Source organism: Humulus lupulus, chromosome 6 (genome assembly GCF_963169125.1).
Source record: "Humulus lupulus chromosome 6, drHumLupu1.1, whole genome shotgun sequence".
Classification (NCBI taxonomy): domain Eukaryota; kingdom Viridiplantae; phylum Streptophyta; class Magnoliopsida; order Rosales; family Cannabaceae; genus Humulus; species Humulus lupulus.
The window spans coordinates 7,559,424-7,583,739 of NC_084798.1; the positions used below are offsets into that span (position 1 = coordinate 7,559,424).

The 24,316-nt window shown below is 29.3% G+C and overlaps 2 protein-coding genes across 2 annotated transcripts; both read right to left on the minus strand.

Annotated features, from left to right (window-relative positions):
• Positions 1-7,798: 7,798 nt before the first annotated feature.
• Positions 7,799-9,430, minus strand: LOC133781571 (receptor-like protein EIX2). Its single transcript, XM_062220611.1, has one exon. The coding sequence runs from the start codon at positions 9,421-9,423 to the stop codon at positions 7,987-7,989; it is 1,437 nt and encodes a 478-aa protein (XP_062076595.1). The 5' UTR covers positions 9,424-9,430; the 3' UTR covers positions 7,799-7,986.
• A 9-nt stretch (positions 9,431-9,439) lies between these two features.
• LOC133784616 (receptor-like protein EIX1) lies at positions 9,440-10,316 on the minus strand. Its single transcript, XM_062223909.1, has 2 exons — positions 9,690-10,316; positions 9,440-9,505 (listed from the first exon to the last, which is right to left on the minus strand). Exons 1-2 carry the CDS (start codon positions 10,314-10,316, stop codon positions 9,440-9,442), a joined length of 693 nt encoding a protein of 230 aa, XP_062079893.1.
• Between the last annotated feature and the right edge of the window lie 14,000 nt (positions 10,317-24,316).

Sequence of the window (24,316 nt, forward strand, 5' to 3'; positions counted from 1 at the left end):
TTTTTCATTTTGAAAAAATTGCATGAGTGGTTTGGTTTCAAAATTCTTCTAAACCGCAAACCAAACCGTGTACACCCCTAGTTCAAGGGATATTTTAGAGACTTTATTTTTCTGATTTAACATGATTAAATATTCATAAAATTGGTCAAATTTTCTAAATTTAATTGTGGAATATTAGTTTATTATTTATTTTTAAAAAATATAAAGAATTCCTTGAAAAGATGATCTTACCACTTCAAAACGCTAACTCTTCTTTTCTAAATATTTTTAAAATGTGTTTACCAGAAGCAAACAAAGGGTCGAAGAGAGAAAAGGTAGTTATCATTTTTTTTTTTTTTTAAAACAAAAAGAGAAGAAATTTTTTAGTTCTTGCATTTGGGAAAATTTGGGGTATTCAATATCCAAACATATATGTAATAATGACATAAGATATAAATATATATTTCTTTTTTTATTTAATTTTTTTAATAAAAAATTTAATTATTTATATATAACTTTTTGTTGGCTTTAAAATTTTTTTAAATTAAATAACTCAATTTTATCAAATAAATTTTTTAAATTAACAATTTTAACTTAAATTTTTGTATATTTTATTATTTTGAATATTTTTTCTAAAAGAAAATTAGAAAAAAAATATTTAATTTTAAAACTAGAATCACCATATATAAAATGTAAATCAAAACATAAAAAATACTAAAATTTAAATTATTATAAACACTAAATTTTAAACTAATAAACAACATCAAATAATTTACTTTAAAACTAGAAAGCACCATATCTTTATATGTAAAAAGTGTGTATCTAGCTAAGGGATTCATGGTTTAATGTTTTTAAATTTAAAAAAAAATTAAAATAATATTGTATTATTTGTTTTTTTTCAAACAATGGATAATATTTTGGCTTAATTTTTTTATATGTTTATGTCATTATTTTATAATATATGACATTGTTTAGTTATTTAAATTTTAAATGACAATTAAAAAATATAATAAAACTAAATTAATACATTTTCTAAATAAAAATAACCGAATGTGCAATGCACGTTGCTTTTACCTAGTATTATAATATGTTGTAGTGTTGATTAGAACATAACATATAAATTTTTTATTATTTTTTAAGTAATTTTTTTATTAAACTTGATTTTTAATTTCTTAATTATTTTTAATTTTAATTATACATATGGCACTAACGTGACATATGCCAAATCAGCAATCTGTTAGTCACATAGTATAGAAACTAATAGAATTTTTACATTTAATTAACGTGTCTAGTTCGGATAATTTCTATTAGGCAAAAAAATTTGAGGGCACAATTTAATAGTGGTAATAATTTGGGAGTGAAAATCCTATGGTTTATTTATTTTGTTTATGGATGTTCGACAAATTAGAAGAAACTAACCAATCAACCCCAAATTGTAGTAGAACATATATGTTGAATGCAACTTTTCAGTTTATCATTGATATATATATTAGATATAAAAAATGTAAAATGTGCGCTTGGTTAGTTTTATTTATATAATTTATTAATTATTTTTATTAAATTTATATTATTATCGGATAAATTTCAAATAAATAAACAATATTATATATAAAAGACATAAACATAGTAAATGAAATTAAGCAAAAATATTATTTATGATTTCTTTAAATATATATAATATGATACATTTTTAAACGCAAATGATAATTTTTTTAATAAAAATAAAATTTATGTATTATATATTATTATTTTATAATATTTAAATTAATATTAATATATTTAGAAAAAAATTAGGATTATATAATATTATTATAATAATATTTGATAACATTTAAATTTAAATTTATATTAATATAATTATTAAATATATAATTTTGTATTATATATTATTTTAATAATATATTTTATAACATTTGAATTTAAATTTAAATTTATATTAATATAATTATTATATATGTATGCTTATATTAAATATTATTATAATAATAATATTTTATAAAATTTGACTTTATATTTATATAATTAATAAATATTTATTTTTAATTAATTTTAAAAATATATTCTATTAAATATTTAGAATATTCTATTAAAGTTATCAAAATAAACACATTTAGGCTGAACAACAAATAAAATAGGAACAAATAACAATAAATCAATTTACAAGCAGATGAGTGCAACAAGAGAATCATATGAAACTTATACTGTAGCATATATAATGAAAAAACTTCACACTGAGACATTTAGTATTACTATATAACTGATCATTCTAGTAGATTAAAATTACAAATAGTTAAGTATAACAAGATTACTTATATTAACTGACTTAATCAATAACATATTTCGTCTTCTGAAGGGCTACATGTTGAATTATTATTCCTCCATCAAAATATTATTTATGAAATTTCTTGGGTCTAGGAAATGGCCCAAAATAAAGTCATTAAGAAGCTAATGTCTTCATTTTTTAAATTGTAGATAAATGACCTTTTTACATTGTTGATTACATAAATTGTCCTTTTTTATAATTTATTTATTTATTTAGGACTGTATGACTTTAATATAGTGGTATATGTATATTAATTTTGTTTAATTAGTTTTTCTTTTAAAGTTATATTGATTTTTTAAGTTTTTTATAAGTTGTTGGTATATTATTTTTCAATTAGTGTATATGTTTTTTGTGGTATGGTATATAAATTTTTTTTTGTGATATTTAATTTCTATTTTATTATACATAGTGGTTGTATATAATTTTGTATCATGGTATATACATTTTAATGGTAGTATATAACTTTGTTAGCATAGTATATATATTTTTTAGTAATAATTTTGTAAGTTTTGATGGTATATTATTTTTCAACTCAGTATATATATTTTGTGGTATGGTATATCATTCAACAACCCATAAAAAACGAAAAAAAATCAAAATAACTTTAAAATAAAAACTAATTAAACAAAACTAATATACATATACCATAATATTAAAATATTTAGAATAAAATAGTAATTTGTTAAAGGGTGTATTTAGTATTATGTGATATTAAATAGATGATTAAGTTATTTTACTACAAAATTAAAAACATGGACATTTACTTACTTTCAAACAACATTAAGGGTCATTTTGCACCATGCCCCTTTAAATTTCTTTTGTAGTATATATATATTTACATATAAAAGAAAAAAAAAACAAAGAATATATATGAACCATTCATGTAAACGTCCATATATAACTTAGAAGGACTGATCACTTCTTTTTGGCAGTTATCTTATTGAAAGCCTTTGCGGCTAATTTAATGTTTAAAATCAAGAAGAAAAATGAATATTTTGTTATAAAATAATTAATAAATTCTATAAATAAAAATAAATTGGGCATATTGTACATGTATATAATACATATCAATTTTCATGATTATAAAGAAAATATTGGTCACTTATATACATATGTGAAAGAGTTTTCCATGGTTATACTAATTTCAGATATTCAATTTTTATAATTTATTAAATATTTTCTACACTCTCAAATTGATCACAACAATAAAGTCTTAATGGCATAATCACCATAAATAAATGTTGACCTAAGTAACTATTGGTACGTATACTAAATTATATATAATGTATATATATATAAAGAGATAGGTAGATCAATTTGTATAGATTATTAATGATTTTACCTTGTAGAAACTTTAGTGAAGCAAAAGTAATGAAGATGCTTAAAACACTTCTCACAACATCTGCGTTGAAAAAGGCATGAAGAAAAGATCCGGATGGACTATTCCATGCAACAATGACCATAGCCTGTAAATTTTATTTTTATCATATTTTGAATAAGGAATCATTAGTATTCCAAATAAAGATATATTCAATAAACTTTCTCTAAGGATTGTGTTTGTCTCATAAATGTGTAGAATATGGAAAATAGTATATAGATAAGAAGAAGAAAAAAATACATGACACAAGTTTTGATATATTGTGAATAGTAACAAATTCGAAATCTTATATATAAAGGGTTAATAGCAATCTCACAACCATATATCGGTTTGGATTTGGATCGGATACATGCTATGCTAGTAAGAATTTTTTTATCTCGTGATACCATATTAGAATGTGCAAAGATAATTTAGAAAGTAGAATTGTGTGTATGATAAGAAACATGAGATTCTATTTCAAAATCAATTGGTGATTAGTATAAAGTAATCTATGTTCTTATAAATAGTTTAACAATTCCACCTACTTTCCATGTAGAATTCTCTAACAGTACCATGCTCCCAGAGTCACCTTCATCTTTGAATTTTAACATTACATATGGATGATTTTTCCTACCAGAACTTAGATCTATGTGCGTTTATTTTGTTGTTGATTATTATTATTGGTTGGGTTATTTATTTTTAAGGTGAAAAACATCACTCTTCAAAATAATGACCATTAACAGTCTTGAAACATCATTAATCATATCAGTGCACAAATTTACCATGTAAGATTAGATTAAGACAACTTATTATTGAAATATGCATTTAGGTAGGTTACCTGGAAAGCTAATGCAAAGAAGATCCACGTTCGATCAAAATTTCTATAAAGGTGTCAAAATGTACGGACTTCCACAAAATTTATTTTAGGTTGCCTCGTTTTTTGGTTGTGTCTCTGTCCAAATTAACAAGCACAACATCACTATTTTATTTAAAGAAATAGATGAACAAGAAACCATCTATTAGAATGTATATTAACACATTTGGACTAATTAAATCATATGTGTTTAGGAAATAGTAATTATACCACCAATGCCGATAACTGATTAATCCTTTAATTTCTAAGATTATTGTATATAGGTAGTTTGATTCACTCTTTTTTTTTTTATTCTTCTCACTCATTTCTAATTAATTATTTAGGGACATTATATTGATATTCTAAAGTTTTATAGAGATACATTACTTATTATTAAAAATTGTAATAATAATATAAATAAAAATCGTGTACGGACCTCTTTTACTTGTATCAAATATGAATCCCCAAAAAAATCTGATTTAATATTCATTGGCCATCCTAGACATCTAAAACATTTGTCAGACCTGTAGAAATATAAAAAGACATTTTGTCCCATTTAGTTTCCAATTAATATATATATATAAGAAAGAATTAAACAAAACAATATTTGTTGTTAATTAAATATACTCACCAAAAGTACTCATTTAAATCATCGTAATTTCTCCAGTTCGAATTACTTGCTTGGCCACCTCTACTTCTTCTTGATTCCTTAATTAATATATTTTTTTTTTTTTACAAATTTTGGTGGATATATTTTTATATTTTTTGCAATATATAAAATGATTTTAAGATGTTTGAGTGATATTTCCACCGACAAAAGACCATTGACTGACTTAGATGGCTAGTTGTGGACCATCTTTTATAATTATTGTGAAATTTTGGACCAAATTTTCTATCAAACTTTTGTCAACTAAAACAGTGACTTCTATGACGTGTTCTTTTTTTTTTTTTTTTTCTATTTTAGTTTCTCGTATTCTGATGCATATTTTTTACTAGACATTTTTTTTCCTAACTCTAAAACTATCACATATACCAAACAAACACTGGTGAATTAAGATCAACCCCCACAAAAGAAAATAAAATATAATAATAAAAAAAGCAAGCAAGCAAATTAAAATAATATAAGTATGATCAGGTGGCTTAAATATCCAATTAGATGCCAAACATTTGTTATTAATCCAAAAATTAGAATAAGTAAGTTGTATTTTATGGTCTTAATAGTATCTCACTGCTAATTGCTTTTTCCTCAAATCATATTATTATGTATATATATATATAGATGTAATAACAATGATATTTAATAGTTTAACTAAGGAAATAATATTATATATATAGATGTAATAATGATGATATTTAATCATTATAAAAACTTGATGAAATAAATTCTATAGTCCAAACATAAAGACAAAGATGAGATATCAAAAGAAGCCAACTTGGCTTGCCACCTTCCACTTGATATTCATTGCCCTTTCCAAGCCCTTCTTCAGGTGTTCCTCTGTTGTAGAAGACTCACGGAGATTCTTGCACTTCACCAGTCCAGCATCATACTCTGCAATCGTTTCAGCCATCTTCTTCTTTTCTATTTTCATTGGGAATTCCTTGTCAACTAGTTTCCTTAACTGTTGATAGTAGAAATCTCTTGTGATCTTCCTTAGAGATGACTTCAGAAAATCCACCTCAAAGTAAGGCTCCCATTCTACAAATCTAATGTAGTGATACCATTGTTGAAGAAGATGTTTAGTGATGTCTATCACCAAAGTGGTATGCATCTCTTTCATCACTCTACATACAAAGAAGAAGCAGATGCTCTTCCATTCTTAGGAATAACCTCTTGTACTAATATCTCCATATTTGTGACGCAGGGCTTTCATAGCAGAGACCAAATGAAAAAGTATGGAATAGACTTTAATATCAACAAGTGTCAACGCTAGATCACTAGATTTTATTCTCACCTTACTATTCATATATAATAATATATAATTAATATCAACCACATAATTATAAATGATGTGGTCTTCCCTTTAAAATATCAATGGCTTAAATTGAATACACATCATTATAATTTGTGTATGTATACATCCTTGTGTAAGCTGCATTTTCCCTTTCGCAGGTACGTATTATTTTTACTTTTTTTTTTTTAAAAAAAATGAATTTATCTTTTATTGACTAATATAGGAACCGTAAATTTTGTAAAAGTGTGTACATTTTACTTATGGATGATTTAATTACCTTCATTTCTACACAGTTAAATTATCTATTTCTACACAGTTAAATTATCTAATTACTTGTTGAGATACCTATAAGAAAACCTCTTAAAGCTCAGAGTAAGGTGGCAGGAGGTTAATCTCGTTGTCATTGTTTGAGAGCTTAGTCATTTCTATTTTTGTCAGCTTATATCTTTATATTTATTTGTCTGAGTTTTCTTTGTTCTTCATTTGGTATCAGATTTCAGTCTTCCATGGCATCTTCGTCTTCCGCCAGAGCTTCCTCTGATAATGCCTCATCTTCTCCTGGATCTAAGCTCTCATTTTCTCTGTGTTATCAAGTACCTTTATAAATAACTTCATGAAAAAAAAATAGTACATTTTATTTGTTTTGATGCTTTAAAAAGATAAATAATAGTTTTGAGACCTTTCATCTCTTACACGACAAGGCAAGCAGTGGCGCCCACCGGACACCAAATCCATCGCCACCGCAGTAGACTTCTCCAGTAGATTAGTGGGTGTTTTCCTTTTATACCCTTCTCTGTAGCATAAATGTTTTTTGATGCTTTCTTTATGGTATCTGGGTATTGAATTTGTGGAATCAGACTTTGAATGTGAGAGTAATTTCCTTTTAGAAATTTAAAAAAAAAAAAACAAAAGTATTTACAACCAAAATATACTTTAATAATCCAAAAGTTCTTGTTTAATATATTTTAACGGTTTGGTTTGTTTGGGTTTTTGAAATATACTTTTCAAATGTTATGTGTATGAAGAAAGTTCATGTTATTTATTTGATTTTTTCTTCTGTGTTTGTGTTTACTTGTGCATTGGAGCAGGGGAGACATGATACTGCATACAGGTGGTACAACTGATCAAATTGAACCAGAATCATTTGATGTTGATGAAAATGATTCATTGCCCCCTGTTGCACCAGAATATCAGTTGGCAGGTTAATTTCATATAATATGACCTGGCATCAGTGGAAATTTCACCACAGGAGCATCATCAAATGTTGTCCCGAGAAGGCAAAAATATACAACTTGTGAGATGAGCATAATTGAAGCAAACGAGGAATCTCTATCAATTCCAACAGATGAGCATAGTTGAAGCAAATGAGGAATCTTTGATAAACTATTGTGGCAATAGGTTACAACTTAAACAATACAAGACAGCATAAATTAAGATGAAATACACAAACTGAGAGGATCGATCGTCCTATGAAGTACGTACATACACATAGAGAAATACATGTTATCAGTAGATATCTTTATTAGTTGGTCCACTTCATGATGCTCTTCTTCAGTCTCCCAATTCTCACTTCTACTCTCACAAGAATCCAATCCATGGTGTTTTCAGTGAAACAAAAAAAAGCATGCCTCCAGTTTCTGTTGAAAACCAGACTCCCAATTACTCCCCATAATCCAGCTGCATATCCAAGTGTTACCACAGAGTAAAACCATATTCCTTCGATCCTACTATCTTTGTAGTCGTCATCATCTTCGTGGGCATTTTTTCTCCGATCATCATCTCCAAAACATTTCTTTGGCAATGGGGTTCCACATAGTTCATCGTTGCCAGCATAGATATTTGGATCATTCAGTGTTTGAAGTTGAGGTCCCGTTGGAATTTTGCCTGACAAATTGTTGTAAGACAAGTCGAGCTTGTCTAGTGATAACAATTTGGACATACTTTGTGGAATTTCACCAAAAAGTTTGTTGTTTGAAAGGTCAAGAGACTCCAAGGACTTCAACTCTTCAATATTGTTAGGAATATTGCCTGACAAATGATTATGGGACAAATTCAAACCACGCAAGGCAGATAGCAAACATAGCTCTTTTGGAATTATCCCAACTAGCTTATTGCTTGAGAGGTCCAAATTATCAAGAAGTAGCAGTGTTTTTGTATACTCTAAGTCTCTTCCTTTTATCACTTGTGAAACCTTCGCATCACCCATACTTCCATTCACTTGTGGATAATCTTTTACCATCATTCCAGTGAGTTTTCCAAAGCAATGAGGAATTTCTCCTCTCAAATTGTTATTTGCAAGGTCTAAAATGCTCAGTGCCAAGAGCTTGCAAAAATTTAAAGGGATACTTCCACTAAACATATTCTTGCGGAACCTCAAAATTATTATGTCCCGGAAGCTATGTCCTCCAATCCAAGTTGGTAGAGGTCCTGAAAAGTTATTGTCGCCAAGATCAAGAAGCATCATTTCAGAACAACCCCTCAAAGCCAATGGAAGTTCCCCATTAAAGTTATTATTATTCATATGCAATCGCGACAGTTGTGATAAGTTCCCCATTGAGCTTGGAATAGTCCCTGACAACTTATTGTGTGATAGATTGATGACATCCACGGATTGGCTCCCTCTCCAACAATTAGGCAATATCCCAGAAAACTTGTTTCTCGAAAGATCTAGTTCTTGCAAAGATTCTAGTTCGCATAATGACTCTGGAAGTGAACCATTTATCAGATTGTTGCCAAGATATAGATACCACAGAATAGACAAAGAACCAATATTCATAGGTAGGTGCCCGCTGATTTGGTTCATAGAGAGATCCAGAGAGCTGATGCTTGACATGTTCTGAAGCCATTTTGGAAATGTTCCAATAATATTAGCATTTGAGAGATTCAATTCAAAGACTTCCCTTTGTGTCTGAAGCCATTGGGGGACTCCATGAGACCCTACAACTTTGTAAGAAGCCATGTTGATGTAATAGAGACTAAAAGGAGGGATCCAATTGGAATTGAGGAACTAGTAGCATAGAAGGTGAACGAAAGATCAAGTACTTCAAAAGAAGTCAGATTTTTTAGATCATTAAGAATTGAACTTTCAAGATGTTTCCCGGAAAGGTCTAGGTATCGAACACTAGCAGAGAAGGTGGAATTGATCGAACGCCAAGGAAAATTGACCATATTTAATCCACAAACAGATAGGCTGATATGTGACAGAGAAGGAAGGTTGGTAAGTACCTGCATTAAATCTGATGCATTCGAACAACTTACCGAATTCATATCAAGGTATTGGAGAGACAAAAGATTTGAAGCCCACTGGAAAGTACGAGTACTAACATCATAAAGACCTCGAAGATCAAGCACTTGCAAGCTAGTAAGATTTGCAAATTGAAGAGAAATCAATCCACCCAAATATGCATGAGACAGATTTAGATACTTTAGATTCTTCATTGAGCCAAAGAAGTTGGGAATCTTGCTATAACTGAAGTTGTTTCCGCTGAGATCCAAGTAGTTGAGATGTTGCAGCTCCAACAAATTAGAGCTCAACTCATTAGCTTGTAAGTCAGGCAGATGAGTAGTATCATCAGAATAAGGTGAAAATGGATAATCCATTGATGAGGATCTGAGATGAAGCTTGACAACATGACCCGTGGTTTCATTGCAGGCTACTCCTTTCCATTGGCAGCAATCTTGACCTTGCCAGGAGGACAACTTGTGTGAAGGATCTTGAAAGCTTTGTTTCAAGTTTAGGAGAGCTTGTCTCTCTTTTTCGATGCAGCCAAAGGTAATACCACTCATGTTTGATATGCATACACAGAGAAGAACCAGGAAGAATAACATTTCTGTGCTACGATGCCTCCCCATGTTTAAACCAAAACAGGCTTTCACTTGGTCTCTGTGCTACAAAACAGTGCATAATATAGACTTGTTTGCCAAAAGCTATGATTAATAAATACATGATAGTGTAATAGTGCCAAATTACATAAATTCATATGTATAAAATATTATTATTATTATATATAATAATCTTAATTTTTATGAAATTTTGGTAAAACAAATATTTAGTAATTAGATTAATATAAATTTAATTGTTATAAAATATAATTATTATAATAATATATATTACATAATCTTAATTTTTATTAAAAAAATTATCATTTGTATTTAAAAAGAAGACATGCTATTTTTTATTATTTAATCTAACTTATATAAATATATATTCATATTAAATAACAATAAACATTATAAATACATTATATATTAGTGTCATGCGTGTAGAACTAGAATGATTGTATAACTATATAAAAAATTATAATAACATTTCTCTTTTATCAAGAATAAACAAGTTTTTTATCTAATTATTGAAGTGTACGCTTTAAATAATATCATAAATGTTTTGTACCTTAAATATGATAGTTTATTGTCATCTAAAAAGTTATCAAATTATTAAAACTAACCAAACGTGTATTACATATTGCTTGCACCTAGTAAAATTATAATACAAGAGAATTGAATAATTTTCATTTATTTAATATGATTATTTGAATATAATATGTGAAATTATGCATTAGGTACTTTTGTTTTAATAGAGTATATACCTGTATTACCATTTATTATTAATAATATTCATTTAGTATCCTTAATATAGAAAATTAGTTAAAATAGTACCTTTTGTTTGAATTTGGTCTACAAATTTTTCAAAAAATTTATTTTGGAATTGGTTTATTTTAGTTTTAAGTATAAATCTAATAAATTATTTGATTTAATTAAGTTTTAATTATATTTATATTTTTGTAAAAATATGGTTTTAATTATATTATAATTTTTTTTTTAAAAAAAAGTATAAGATGGAACAATTAGAACATGCACATGTCAAGATATTTTTTTCAAATCAATTAATTAAAGTTGTTGACCAAATTTTAAACTTATGAGAATTATTGATAATAGAAGGTATCAAAATTATACTTTCAAAAAACAATGAATACCATGTCAATACATACCCATAAAATATTAATGTAAATGTAATTTTCAATTGAAAAAAATGATATTCTCCCTCAACTAAAAGGCACCTATTTTATAATATAGGGTAGACTATTTTATATTTTGAGTAGTGTTGGAGTTGGAGACCACATATATAGTAATGCCTAATAACAATGCTTTTCATAATATAAAGACCCAAAATGTCAAAAATACACATGCTTTCTGTTTTCAATATATATAGCAAAAAATATTAACTTCATACGGAGAAGACATTAAAATGAGGACGTTTCCAAAGAATCTCTCTACTTACTTTACTTGATTGAGATATAAATTATTCTTAATTTCTTATTATTCTTTACCTAATTACAATATTATGTTTGAAGTTTAATTAACCATATGATCTTTTATATATAAACATTAGACAAGACACTCTAAAAGTGTAAATAACACTTTATAATCTTCGGTAATAAAACTTCACTATGAAACATATCAAATCAACATATATATACTAAAGCAAAAAAAAAAAAAATAGGTAAACTACGTAAAAATGTAACATGTTGAATTATTTTGAACTGTTCTAATGAAAAAAAATGCAATCGTTATTTATAGATATAAGAAAATATATATACACAATCCAAATATTGAATAAAATTGTAATGAGGATCGAAAATAGAGATCGTACCTTCAGCCAAGTGGCCTGAAAACTCAATGTTATAGACGCGCTTTTTCTTTCTTCTATGTTCTTCTAAGTTCTCTAACACTCTTATAGTAGTTGTTATGTTGTAACTTTCTGAATTGAGTGACTGAACCTAGCAAACAAAACACACTATTTATAACCAAGCTTTCCATTGGAACTTTTGGAGCCGCTACATTATTAATTGAATACATGTTTTTCCAGGAAATTACATTGAGACATGATTCTTTAATAATAATATTTTAATGACAAAAAAATATTTGGACCACCTGTTTTTGGAAAATGAAAGGCTTTGGTTACTTCTCTCACTTGGTCCATACATTTGATATTATCATATTTTCATGTACAAAAACATAAGTAAGATAATGCCCAACAAGAAAAATTGTGAAGTATACACAACCTATCATATTTTCATGTACAAAAACATACAGTATTGCCTTTGTGACAACCCATTGCCTTTCCTAAACGGTGACTAATTAACACTGTTTAGAAGAAATTATTAAAGTCATGTTTTTAGTGGGATCGGGTTCTTTCCAAGTCTATTAATGAGCATTACTTTGATTCAAAATCTTGTTTTTGGTGGGGTTTCTTTCTAAGTCTTTTGATGAGCGCTTTGATTAAGTTTATGATTGACCTATTATTTTATTTTGTGGGGTTTTCACCTTAAAAAGTACAATATTTAGTGCTTATCATCAATGATAATATTTTTTTATTGATTTGAGTGCGTACTTACTACTCTAACAGTCAAGTCGTTACTACTCATCATTCACTAGTTTTATTTTATTTTTCTTGACGGGAAAAACTTGTACGGTCAAACCATGAGTGACGAAAAAATTCCTCAACAAATTCTAAAATACTCAGTGATTAAACTAATTTCTACAAAGAAACTTCTCATATCTTTCTTCATTAGAAAGACTTACAAAGTTGTTAAACATAAAATATCGTGTTATATTATTAGTGGGATTTCCTTTTAATCACCGTAGTGTCGTTTTCAAAAATATGAGATGACTCAATTATTTTTTGTCATCTGTCAATCTAAAAAACTGTTTTAAAAAACAATCTCTGTCTTGCTAAGTAATTTACTAAAATGTCATTTAAGTAACTACCATGTATTTACATTTTTTGAAGTTTGTTCTTCCCCTAAAAAAGTCTACATTAAAAAAAACAAATAATTATGAAACAAACCATTTGATAACTCTTTGTTTTCAAAACTATATAGTGAGGATTCAATTTTTTTGTGTAATTAAAATAATGTAATTGATAAACCATAAACAATACTTCAAAAAAAAATCAAATAAATTATAAACAATAGAACTCACAAAATTTAATGTATACATTTTACTCTTTATCATGTCCCTAAAATTTTAATATATATGATATTTTCTAATCGTTATTACAGTTGTAATTTCTTCTCATATATTATTTATATGTACATTTATTATTTTAATCTTTAATGTAAATATATATTATTTTTGGCGTGTGAAGAAATCTTAACTTAATTTTTTTGTATAACAGTATCCATTGTAGATATAGTAAATATCCCAATTAGAAAATTTTGAATAATTTACAATTATGAAAGCAGATTTCAAAACAATTTATTTTACACGCATATAATACAAACTTCAAAATAATATGTTTATGTACTTTCGATACATAAAGAGGTTAAAAAGAAATTAATAGAAAAAATTAAAGATCGTAAAAAATATTAAGAATAAATTAAAATAGAAATTTTTAAAAAAATTTTATATGAATAAGGAGGCTAAATATATATTTTGATTCTAATAGCATAATCTTGATAATATTTTTATTCATTTGTCTTCATATACATGATTTCTACTTTAATATATTTAATTATTATATTTATTAATTGATGAAACCTTTAATCGATATTTGTAGAGTTGATTATATATTTATAATTAAAATCACAGAATTATTTGTCAAAATTTAAATTACAAAATTATTAAATTTAGTTTTGATTTTTACAAATATGTCATATGGGGCAAATATTAGATAGTTAAATATTGACATCAAAATTATTATATTTAGTTTTTTTTTATGAAAATGTAATAAAAAGCTAGGGATACCAGTGCATAAGAATTATTCAATAATTATAATGTACATTGTTTTAAATTTTTAGTTACTCTTTCATAAAAATCAACATAAACATATATATTTTAAAATAATATTTACCAATCGGTCCTCTTATAAAATTATAATTTGTTGGTCAAATCATCAAACAAAAAGTCAGTCAACAATAATATTTCAATAAAATAAAACACCATTAATTATGTGTTAATGGTGTTCCTTTATTGGACTTTTGGATGAGCACTTCGATGTATTTAATTATTCCTTTATAGATTTATTATTTTTATATTGTGGGTGCTATTCTATTTTATTTTACTTTAGTAACAAATTAAAGTTCATGATGAACATATTATACTAAATTCTTTTTTGTGTTAATGCTCAGTATCTTTCTACGACAAAATAATAACTGGGAATATTGGAATGATATTTTAATATTATATATTATATCATCCTAATATTATATACAAAGCATTACTATTTGGAATTTTGTGTTGTGCATATTGTGATTTGGTAGTAGGTTCGTAGCTAAAACCCCCTGCTAAAGATTTTTTTCTACCAAGAAATGTTGTCGCTAATTATTCTTATTTGTTACTAACTTCTTATTAGCAAAAAATATTAAATTTAGTAGCTAAAACACTACTTTATTATATGAGACTACTAGAGCTTTCACTACAACAAATGTCATTATTAGCGGCGGGGGACTCCGCTGCTAATAAATGCCACGTCCGCCGCTAATACACTTTAGCGGCGGGCCTCCGCCGCTAATACGCCACGCCTAAAAATGTGTCGCTAATAATGATTATTAGCGGCGGACTGACACACCCGCCGCTAATAAGCAATTATTAGCAGCGGACATTAGCGACGGAACCCGCCGCTAATAACTATGTCCGAGGCATTAATATTAGCCGCGGGGTCCGCCGCTATTATTGTATTTATAATTTTTTTAAAATTAAATTTTAAATAAATTAATAAATTAATATTTATTAAATTTAATTATTTTTAAAAATAATTTATAATATAATTTAATAAAAATAAACATTTAATTAATTTAAAACATAACTAACATTAAAATTAATATAAATAGTTTTAATATTTATCAACCTAGTAAATATCACTATAGTCATTAAAAATAAATACATTAAAAATAAATAAAGTATTAATTCAGTCCAAATATATAAACTAATAATTAAAGAAAGTCATTAAGATTAATATTGAAATTGTCCTCATCTTCAATATTTTGGTCTGGCTGTGAGGACGATGGCTGTGACGATGGCGGTGGCGGTGAAGGAATATATGGTGGTTGTGATGATCGTCCGAGCGTGAGGTCCCCAAACAGATCTCGAGACTGTGGCTGTGGCGGAGGCTGCATCGATCCTCCTGGAAAATCGGTAAAACTAAAATATTGTGGAGGAGACTGAGAATGGGGTCCAAAAATGTATTGGTTTTGATACTGAGGAGGTTGTTGCGACGACATATGTGGCGGATACATTGGATGAGGCTGGTACAGCTGCTGCGGCGGATACTGTGAAGGAGGCTGGAACTGCTGCTGTGAAGGAGGCTGATACTGCTGATGTGAAGGAGGCTGATACTGCTGTGACGGAGACTGAGAAAACGAACCACCTTCGGATTGTGGTGGCAAATGCCTCTGCAGAAAACTGTCAAACATTTAGAGATGCCTCACTCTGCTGTTGACTTTGCCTCTCATTTTGTGACCTCTCAACCTCAGCTGCCATTTTTTCCTGTATAAAGATAACATTATAAACAAAAATTAGAAACATTATAAACATTAGAAACAAGAAAAAAATATTATTCACTTACATAATCTTGTTGAGCTGCCTCATTGACAAAAGATTTTGTCGATTTTCTCATATGAGCATCCCTCCAAGTATCAACAACATGCGCATCCGGGTTCTCCTATACAAATGTAAACAAAATGTTTCAGAATGTGTTATTTTATAAAATTAAATTAACATCTTCACTTACATATTCGTGATGCTTAGCTGCCAACGACTTTGTGCCTTGTGTTGTTACATACTCTATTTGTCTTCTGTTTGCTTGATTTTTAGCGGAACGAGCCAAAAATCTTTCGCTCAAAAACATTTCACAAATAAGCTGCCAAGCCTCCTTAGTGCAATGGTTAGGTGGCTTAGAGAGGACATTCTCCAAATCTTCTGGTCCAGCATAATGATTTTTGACGTGTCTATGTCTATAGTTCTTTCTCTCGCGATATCTTTCCCCCATCTCCTTGTTGAGAGTTGCCAGAACTGACTCACGTTGTGGATGACCGTCTATATTATAGTAATACTGCATTAGGAAAAAAATATTAGAAAACTTGTAAATAATGGAATTAAATAATGAAAAGTACAAGATTTGTAATTTTTTTACCCTCATACGATCAAGCACTTGATCCTTAAACTGTTGAGGTACATCAGCAAAATCCAAATAATGCCCCGGACACAACATGGAAACTAGAGTTCCCAACATGCGAATAAAAGCTTGATCCTCCTGCCCAACCACTTTGTTGGTCACAGGATCAAGCTCTAGATCCAATGGTTTCCCAGCTTTTTTCCTTCGTTCTTCAAGAACATTATTACTAGCAGGGCCACGACCTTTTCTTCTCGTCGACAGGGCTTTCAAATTTATTAACAATAATCAGTATTAGTATTGATGTTATATTTATCTAACAATATAATTTCTAAAATTAATTTTGATATGCAATATTTAACCTGACTTGCAAGATGTTGGTACCCTAGAAGGATCTGGCGGGTCTTGACCCCCACCATCTCCGCCATGATAAGTAGCTATATCAGCTGACATTATACTTCCGTTTAAAATTTATTAGTTAGTAATTAGCATTAAATAGAAGTATATCACATTGAATTCATAATAATAATAATTAAAAAAAAAAACTTTATTATATTTAAATATATAGTTCTGTTACACAAATAGAAAAAACTAAACAGAGTAATCACTATCATTTCCATCAGTAATCGGAGATACATTTTCATCTTCACAAAGCTCAAATATCTTATATTATAATTACAAAAAAACATTTCATTATATTTAAATACATAGTTATGTTACACAAATAGAAAAAAACTAAACAGAGTAATCACTATCATTTCCATCAGTAATCGGAGACACATTTTAATCTTCACAAAGTTCAACAACCAATTCATCTTCTGCATCTGCAACGTCCTCATGTTCTGACATATCAGCTTCGTCGTCACCATCTTCATCAGCTCCAACATAAGCAGCAGGTTGATCAGATTGCATAATCAACTCTCCGAGGTCCACAGTCAACAAAAAATTTGATGAACTTGTTTCATGTACAACATCAATAACATCATTAACCTCATCAGAATTGTCCTTAATGTCCCAAATCTGTTGATAATTCACATCTTCTACAACTTTCCAATCACGACCTCTAAGTAAATCATCGAGATAGAAAACTTGCTTAGCTTGAGTAGCAAGTATGTACGACTCATCTTTGTACCATTCGCCATTGACGTTTATACTGGTGAAATTATTTTCAATGACTGTTTTCTTCATTCTTGGATTTGTATTAAACCATTTGCACCGAAATAATGCCATTGAATATGCATCAGTGAAAGAAAGTATCACCACTTCTTCAAGCGTGCCATAAAAATTAAAACCTTCTGTTCCGGCAGTAGACACTCCACTATTCTGTGTGGTGCACTTTTTGTCTCGATCGTGTGCAATAAATCGAACACCATTGACTATACAACCTTGGTAAAAGGTTGACAAATGATCTGACCCAGATGCTAAAGCTAACAGTTCATCACCGTTATCCAAAGACCCAAGCTTGTGCAGGTCATATATCTAAATACATAGAATGATATTAGATTCACAAAATATATCATTAATAAAATCACTGTTCAAAGTTCAAAGTTCAAAGCTACCTTTTTATGAAACCACGAACGGAAATTTTTCCTATGCAAACGATCATGATCACCATCTGGGTATTTTTGTTTAATCTCTTATAGGTGTTCGCTGTTAATTAGAATAGTGTTACGATTCTTGATAACAAAAAACTGATAATAACCACACATGTTCTAATTTATAAGAGAATAAACTCACTCTAAATAAGGCTCAATTTCAGGAGAATTCTCAAGTATGAACCACTCAGCTATTTCACGAGTCTTATGATCGAGAGTCTTCAAAGTTCCCTTTGTGAGTGGACGACATTGAGATTCGAAAACTGCAAGATTTCGTGGGATATAAGTTGCATCTTCATTTCGATCAAGACGGTTAAATCTTGTTTCAATGCCTTTGAAATACATTATACAAAAGGTCAAAGCCTCATCTGCAACATAGCCTTCGGCGATCGACCCTTCAGGGCGAGCTTTATTTCCCACATAATTCTTTAATTTTTTCATGTACCTTTCAAAAGGATACATCCACCTCATAAATACCGGACCACCCAATATTGCTTCTTCTGGCAAATGTAATACCAAATGAATCATTATGTCAAAAAAAGCTGGAGGAAAAATCAACTCCATCTTGCACAATATCTGAATAAGATCATTTTTTGCTTCCTCCATATCTTTAACATTTAAAGTCCTCGAACATATTTGCCTGAAGATATTGCACAATTCTGCAATAGTGGTCGATATAGATTTTGGAAGAAACTTGCGAACACTGAGAGAAAGTAATCGTTGCATTATCACATGACAATCGTGTGACTTCAACCCAAGAATATTTGTATCATTCTCGGACACTTTCTTCTTCAAATTTGAACAAAAGCCATCTGGAAATCTAACTCCTTTTATAAACTGACAAAACTGTTGCCTCTGCGCTGGAGTTAACACATAAGGAGCGTGCGGCTTCATCACCTTCCCATTCTCATCTTCATAAATCCACAATGATTCTCTCACACCCATCTTTTTCAAATCATGTCTGGCATTAGTGGTGTCCTTAGATTTATCACTGTCTAAGATGGTGCCAAGGAGACTATCACACACATTCTTCTCAACATGCATGACATCTATATTGTGTTTTAATTTGTTTGTACACCAATACTCAAGCTCGTAAAAAATACTTTTTTTCCTCCAATTACCTTCATCTACTCCTCTTTTACGTTTCACACCCCCAAACTGGACATGTTTTCCTGGAACTTGCGCTGCAAGAGCATTAACTTGTTCTAGTATATCCTCACAAGTAAACCATCTCGGAGGACGTCTTCTCTCAACTTCTCCATCGAACTCTTTGTCTCTTCTCATTTGATGAGTACTTGGCAAGAATCTTCTGTGACCAACATAAGATGTCTTACCGATCACTCGGATGGAAGTTGTGTCCTCATTACACGTAGGACAAGCTTTGTATCCCTGACCACTCCATCCAGAAAAAATACTGCGAGCTGGAAAATCGTTCACTGTCCACAAAAGGGCTGCCCGCATCTTGAACATCCTGTTGGTCGTACTATCTCTTGTATCAACTCCGTTAACCCACAGATCCTTCAACTCATCCACCAATGGTCTCAGAAATACATCCATGTCCTTACCGGGTGATTTTGGCCCAGGAATAAGGAGGGTCAACATGAAATAATTGTCTTTCATGCACAACCAAAGTGGCAGATTATAGTTTGCCAACACCACAGGCCACATGCTGTATGCAAGATTCATGTTGCCAAATGGATTAAATCCATCAGCAGCTAAGCCCAGACGAACATTTCTGGGATCCCTTGAAAAATCAGGATGCTTGGCATCAAAGTCCTTCCACGCAGAGCCGTCCACCGGGTGTCGCATCACCCCTTCATCTTTTGATTTCCCGGCGTGATGCCATATCATGTGTTTTGCTGTAATCCTTGAACTGTATAATCTTTTCAACCGAGGGGTCAATGGAAAGTAACGCATCACCTTGTGTGGCACTTTTTTTCCTTTCGTCATTTCGGAAGGAATCCATCTACTACTTCCGCATACTGGACATGTCTCTTTAGATGCATGCTCATTGTAAAATAAGCAGCAATCATACTGACACACATGAATGGACTCGTATCCCAACCCTAATTTTTTCAATCTCTTTTTCGCCTCGTAGTACGATTCAGGGATTTTGTTCTCCTTAGGAAATGCAAGCTTTAACAACTTCAGCAATTCATCAAATATGTTGTTAGGCATCTTCCCTCTAACTTTTAGATGCAATAACTTTGCTAAAAAGCTCAGGGATGAAATCCAATCACAGCCAGGATACAACTCTGCTTCAATCTCCTCAAATAACTCGTCATAATACTGACTCCCACCGGGATCCCTTTCTACTTCCTCAGTTGTCGGTAAAAGGAAGTCTTCCACAACTTGAATCATCTCATCGTCTTCATTCTCATCAACCACCTCATCAGCAACAATTTCTTCCACCTCACCATGAAAAATCCACTTATCATAAGCTTGATGAAAACCCCTATCGAATACGTGTGCCCGAACTACATCCAAAGATTCAAATCTATTATTATTGCATCTCACACACGGGCACCTAATTCTTCCATCAGAATCTTTATGTTCCGACGCCATCCTAAAAAAAGCTTGCAGACCATTCCAATATTCTTGACAACCACGATTTCTCAATGTTGTCCAAGTCTTGTCAATCGCCATCTAAAGTGTTATAAGAGTGTGAGTTTTAGTAATGTGAATAGAAATGGATAACAAAGGAGATTTGTTATCATTTTTGAAATCTTATGCAATATTATAATATCTTATGCTATTTTATAATGTTTTATTTGATAATGTTATTTATAAACAAATTAACTTTTTTTCCTAAACTAATTTATTATTTATTAAAATTTTATTAAATATTATATCTAACTTTTATTATTTAATTAATTACATTATTATAAATTAATTAAAAATGAATTATTATTTCTTCTTAATTTTTTAAACTTTTATTAAATATAATTATCAATTTCTATATTCATGTAATTTATAAATTATTATTTATTCATAATTTTTTAATTTGTAATAATAGTAATAATAATTTTATAAATTAATTATTATTTGTCTTTAAGAATAATTTATATATTTAAATAATTAGATAAATTTTATTAATAATATTTTAAACTTATCATTTATGTGCCGATATCCATGTAATTGATGGTTGTAGTCAACAACCATCAATCACAAACATACCGAGACTAAGAAAATAAATTAACTACTAATTAATTTTTTTGTTCTATTTTTACAAATTATATTAATAATAATAATATATGTTCAAGCAAAAAGGAGAAAAAATAACAAAATAACATGATAATGTGCACTTATTGTTGTTTTTTTTTCTATACTCACTTTTTTTATTAAATAAACTATCTTAAATTTGTTTCAAAAAATTTCACAATCTAAACAAAATTAGTTTCCCTATTAAAAATATCAAGTTGCTAGTAGTATAAAAGCTTTCACTTATTTGACTAAATACTTTTTTTTTGACAAAAATTAATAAGTAGTTCAAAAAAATTGGTGTGGCCGCTAATAATGGCAATGGAGTAACACAGACGTGATATAATTAGTTTGTTTCAATTTTAATTTAAAAAATAATTACAAATTTTTTTAAAATAAAAAATAATTCAAAATTTATTACTAAAATTTAAAAATGATTCAAACATAAAAAATATTTTAAAATTTAAATTAATTTTAATTGAATTTGTATATTTTTCTAGCACTTAGTTTAATTAATATTATATAATTAAGAAAATGGTGATAAAGAAAATATGAGTGCTAATAATCTGATTGATCAAGTTTAAATCCTCTTTATTCAATATTAACAAAAACACTATATTTTACTTAATACTAAATCATCTATTATTATATTTTATAATTTAATTTAAATTATCACTTAAATTTTGTTTTTAACCAAAACAGTCCTATAATTATTTACATACCAAGATTACAAAATAAAGTAAGAACAAACACATATATCTTAACAATAGATGTCAAGATTTACATACCAAGGATACTAACTAAAGGACTCAAAACTCAAGTATTATACACTAAACAAATACAAAATAAATTATTCAAAAAATACAAAAGATATTAATTACAAAAAATATATCCACACCTGTTGAGGGTGTGCCAAGGTCGTGTGTGTGTCGGGGTCGTGGGTGTGTCGCTGTCCTGATAAAAAAAAATTAATACCAAAAAATACACGAAAAAAATTCAAACCAAAATAATATAAAACTAAGTATAAAAAAAATGCAATATGTTAGTTAGGCATTACATTGCAAATAAGTATAAAATACACCATTATTCACCATTGAAGATGATTAAAGCAGAGAGCACAAAAGTAGCTAGTATAAAACAAGTGTTTCTATACCACTTACAACAATGACATACACAAGTATATTTATTTTAGTCAATTTATTAATCTAACTTTTGCAAGTGCTTAAAATGCATGCACTTGTTTGATTTAAATTAAAATAATAAATTCAATTACATTGAGTAACTAAATTCTAGGAATTAAGTTTATGAAAGTATAAAATATGATATGGATAAGTTACATAAAAAAAAAATAAAGAAATTTATTATTGCTGATATAAATGAAAGCTACCAACAAATATATGAAATAAAAACTTGACATGAATAGAAATTGATAACAAAGAAGATTTGTTATCATTTTTGAAATCTTATGCAATATTATAATATCTTATGCTATTTTATGATGTTTTATTAGATAATATTATATCAAACTTTTATTATTTAATTCATTAAATTATTAAAAATTAATCAAAAATTAAATTATTATTTATATAATTATTTATTCTTAATTTTTTCTACTTTTATTAAATATTATTATCAATTTCTATATTCATGTAATTTGTTGACGCCGTTTTTCGTCAACAGATAAAAGAAGAGAGCACGTAAACAGTTAAAGACAATGGCCAAAAGAAATAAACGAATCAAACACACGGTTTTTTACGTGGTTCAGCAGTTAAATCTGCCTAGTCCACGAGTCTCTGTTATTAATCTCAAGATTATCTCTGAACAATTCTTTAGCATGAATTCTCCAGAGTTTTCTCTCAAGGATCAGAATTTCAGTCCTTTACAATGGTGCATGTCCTCTCTATTTATAGAGAAGGATGTAGAATACTATCCCACACATTTTGGGTAGTTACTCTTTTGTGAATAAAAATAAATGGCTTTAAATGCCTTTAATCAGATAAAAAAAGGAAATGTCCCTGAAGACCAGGGAATACATAACCGACTAAATAATATCCCACGATTCTTGGGGATTTACATCAATAAATGAGGATTACATCTTATGTTTACAATACTTGTAGATATTCAAGGTGGTTATAGCGTATCTCCAAGGCTTCAGCATCTCAGGTTTCATGTCATTGCGCGAGCCACTGACATCTCCCGAGCTAACATTGCTTTCGTGATAGTATATCGAGCTCAAGACCCATGCTCCGAAGTTCCTGAAGATGAAGGTGTTCTCGGAGATACCTTTCGAGATCGAGATCATTTCGAGGTCACCGCATTCGAGACCATATATCATACTTTGCAGGCTCGATTTACAATCCTAGATCATACTCTAATCCTCACGAGACCATTTATTGCGAACTCAGCTTTCGAGGTCATATTTACTATGGCTTGAAATCTGGGTATAACATCTTGCCCCCTCAAAAGTATTTGTTCGAATCCTAAGAGAAGGAAACTTTTGAACTACTTTCCCTGGGAACCGTACCGTCATACGCTCTTGAAAATGGACACGTGCCAGATGGGTATTGCTCACTTTAGGTACTTGAGTACCTTGGGAACACGCCCACGATCGTTCGTCTGACAACTTTTCGGCGCCATCTTGTCATCGATCCCCATCCATTCGATCTGTTGAGGATTTTAATCAACGCTCCTGATTAATTTAATTTTCCCACCTATATATACAAGACCCCCTCTTCGTCTTCTTCTTCACGTTTGTTCATCGTAAACCAGGAAGGAAAAAACAAGAAAACCAGAGACTTTCTTAAGAAGCTTCTGTCCCGTGCATGTTCTCTCGACCCAAGAAACAAAGGAATCCTGGTCTGTTCGAGTCAGTGAGTTCTTTCTTGCAACCTCTTCTCCAAACGACGATTTTGCTGCAATCACCATCACTGTGTAAGTATGCCATT

Bases quoted from the DNA above. Each gene is read 5' to 3' on its own strand.
- LOC133784616 (XM_062223909.1), bottom strand. From the start codon at position 10,316: ATGGGGAGGCATCGTAGCACAGAAATGTTATTCTTCCTGGTTCTTCTC. The intron at 9,506-9,689 runs GTACTTACCAAC...CTTCTTTTGAAG, and splicing joins ATGCATCAGATTTAATGCAG to TACTTGATCTTTCGTTCACC.
- LOC133781571 (XM_062220611.1), bottom strand. From the start codon at position 9,423: ATGGCTTCTTACAAAGTTGTAGGGTCTCATGGAGTCCCCCAATGGCTT.